The 3,164-nt window shown below is 43.7% G+C and overlaps 1 protein-coding gene across 1 annotated transcript in view; it reads right to left on the bottom strand.

Annotated features, from left to right (window-relative positions):
• Positions 1 to 1,263: 1,263 nt before the first annotated feature.
• Positions 1,264 to 3,164, bottom strand: part of LOC106806430 (solute carrier family 28 member 3-like) — a 4,037-nt gene continuing 2,136 nt past the window's right edge. The window contains exons 3-5 of the mRNA XM_014808359.1: positions 2,969 to 3,126; positions 2,053 to 2,183; positions 1,264 to 1,447 (exon numbers count right to left, since the gene is read on the bottom strand). Coding sequence (XP_014663845.1) covers positions 1,264 to 1,447; positions 2,053 to 2,183; positions 2,969 to 3,126 — 473 coding nt within the window. The remainder of the gene's footprint in view (positions 1,448 to 2,052; positions 2,184 to 2,968; positions 3,127 to 3,164) is intronic.

The following is a 3,164-nucleotide window of genomic DNA, read 5'->3' as shown; positions in this document are numbered from 1 at the left end:
ACGTCTCGCTGTGTGGCTGGTATTTATATATATATAGCTAGCGCTATATTAGGTATGCCGCCCATCAGCCTGGCGCTCTCCCTCTCGTTCTACCCTAACCTCACTCTCTTCTTTCCATTCTATAAACAAATACACTACGAATTTAGGAAGCAAATGAGTATAGGTCGCAAGTGAGCTTGCAAGTGCTCCTAGCGCAGTAGACAAAAGTTATGCGGAAAATACATAATTATATGAGAATCGTGTATATTGTTGAGTGAAGTTTGGGCCTGCTTGTCTTAGCATCGCTTTGTTCTGCATGTTTGAGTCTAGTTCTTAATTTAATTCCTGGCCGCTTACGTAATGAAATACGATCCGAGCGATCGATCGAGCACTACGACAATTAACGTGCCATTCACGTGTCCTTCATGTGCCCTTCACGTGCCCTTCACGGTCGTGCGCGCCCCATTCTCTCATGCTACTACTCTCCCCTTCGCTCTTTTTACCTCCCCATCTCTTATTCCCAACTGTCTCTCTCTCTTTCTCGCTCTCTCTCTCTCTTCTCGCTCTCTCCCTTGTGTGAATGTGTGTGTGTTTGTGTGTGTGATGAGTGTGGTGCGTGTGTGTGTGTGTGTGTTGTGTCGTGTGTGTGTGTGTGTGTGTGTGTGTGTGTGTGGGGTGTAGCGTTGCGTGTTTGTGTGGCGTGTGTGTATGTGTGTGTGGCGCCGTGTGATGTTGTGTGTGTGGTGTGTGTGTGTGCCGTGTGTGTGTGTGTGTGTGTGTGTGTGCGTGTGTGGTGTGTGTGCGTGGGTGTGTTGTATGTGTGTGTAGTGTGTGTGCGTGTGTGTGTTGCGTGTGCGTGGTGTTTGGTGTGCGTGTGTGTGGTGTGTGTGTGTGGTGTGTGTGTGTGTGTGCGTGGGATGTGTGTGTGTGTGCGTGGGTATGTGTGTGTGTGTGCGTGTGTGTGCGCGCACGCACATTGATTGTTTGTCCGTCTCTCTTTCAATCGATCACTCTCTCCCTCTGTCTTTGTTCTCTGGATTTATGCTGTATATATATATATATATATGAAATTATTAATAGCATTTTCACCGCGGATAGAAGAAAGGCACGTGTTAGTCAATGATAACGATTAATTGTCGCAATTGCTTTTGCTCGCTTTTCATTAACACATTTTCACGTCATCCACTTCCACCCCACAACAGATTTGCGATACAAACACGTGACACACCGACCGAAACGTCACCTCGGTCACGTGCCCCCCCCCCACACTACGTGCGTCACGGGTCACGACCTTTGTACCTCGAAGGTGACCTCCGGGTGTCCGAGGAGAGAACCGAACCAGCTGAGCAGGGCGTTGATGAGAGCTAGGAAGGCGAGGAAGGCTATCAGGTTGACAGCGATGTTGGCGACGAGCTTGATAGACGTCGACGCGCCGTTAGCTGCCGCCTCGACAACGTTCACCTCCTTCCTGCAAGAACAAAATGGCGGAACACAAGATGGCGGTGGTGCCGATCAACACACAGAAGATGGCGGCGGTGCCAATCAAGTTTTGCCGGCAGAGAGCGTATTCCTGCATGTTCGGAGGTGGTGAGGAGAAGGGAGAACCCAAGATAATCTAGATGGGGTTAGGGTGATAGCCGAGAGAGAATGTAGTATAGAATGTTCTCTCCTGCAAGAACAAAATGACGGAACACAAGATGGTGGCGGTGCCAATCAGGTTGGTATCTCTCGCAGAGATGGTAATATAAAATGTGTGAGTAAATCATACGGGAACCGTAGTCAGGTGAGATTTTACGTTATGGTAAGTATAAATTTTAACAAGAGATACTTATTAGTATAATAAGTATTATATATAAGAGGGGATAATTCTTATAGGTATTACTCTCGCTCTCTCTTGTTAATATTAAAATTAAAATTAAAATCAATGCTAATATTCATCTCGTTATATTATTAGCTCTTCTAAAATAATTAATATTCATATAACTACTGTCCTCTATTATAAATTAAATAGTAAGCTAATGCGTACTATCATCTCTTCTATAATAATTATTATACTTTTAAGTATTGACGTACCCTTTCGGCAGCGTGACGTCCTCGGCCGTCATCGTCTTTGACGGCTCCGTCTCCGGATAGAAGAGTTTAGAGATGGCGAGGGCCGCCGGTGCCGACATCACAGACGCCGACAACAGGTGACTGGCGCTCACCTGCAACACGTGACATGCGTGACGTCACACGGCGTCACACCGCTAGTGACCAGGGGACCATTAGTTGGCTAAACGACACGAGGATATAGATATAAATATATATAATAATATATAATATTATAATATATATATAATATATATATATATGATTGATAATATATATAAAAATATAACTCATCGCCAAGGAAACGCGGCCGCGGGTTCCGAGATGGTTCTCTGGCTGAGCCTTAACTCTAAAATCAAAGAAGCTCGTCTATAGTAATGTTTCCGTGTGACTACGAAACCCTGTTTGGTTCCGATGTGGTGACGTTACTTTACGCCTCCCCAAGTAAAAACTAGAGCTCTTGCTCGAATGAAATCCCGCTAGTGTCGATACTTACCCTAACCCTAATGAAATCCCGCTTGTGTCGATACTTACCCTAACCCTAATGAAATCCCGCTAGTGTCGATACTAACCCTAACTTTAATCCTGATTTTTATACCAGTAGTCTTTTCTTGCGAATCCGAAGATTTTACAAAAAAAGCTTCTGGTGATGTCCGTAGGGTGTCCAAGTTAACTAGTCTTCTTCTTATTATTAATATTATTATTATTATTATTATTATTATTATTATTATTAACGTTTTAATGAATCTTATATTATATTATATTATGAATATATTAATTAATTAATTAATTATAATATATTATAAATATGTTATGAATATTATATTAACGCGTTCGGCAGTTATTTTCCACTCTCTGGTTCGCGTACGATTGCGAGCATGCAGCCGTTGCAGAAGCTTACGTTGAACTTGATGTAAGCTCCGAGCACGGATCCAGCGACCGTTGCAAAGCCTCCCGTCATGATGGCGTGTAGCTCCGACTTAGTCATGTCCTTGATGTAAGGTTTAATCATCAGCGGGGACTCGGACTGAAACACATACAGAGAGATGGTAATTTTTCCTTATATAGGCGTACAATCATCAGCGGGGACTCGGACT

Source organism: Priapulus caudatus, unplaced genomic scaffold (genome assembly GCF_000485595.1).
Source record: "Priapulus caudatus unplaced genomic scaffold, Priapulus_caudatus-5.0.1 Scaffold160, whole genome shotgun sequence".
Taxonomy (NCBI): Eukaryota; Metazoa; Priapulida; class Priapulimorpha; order Priapulimorphida; family Priapulidae; genus Priapulus; species Priapulus caudatus.
This window is presented reverse-complemented; position numbering and strand designations above follow the sequence as displayed.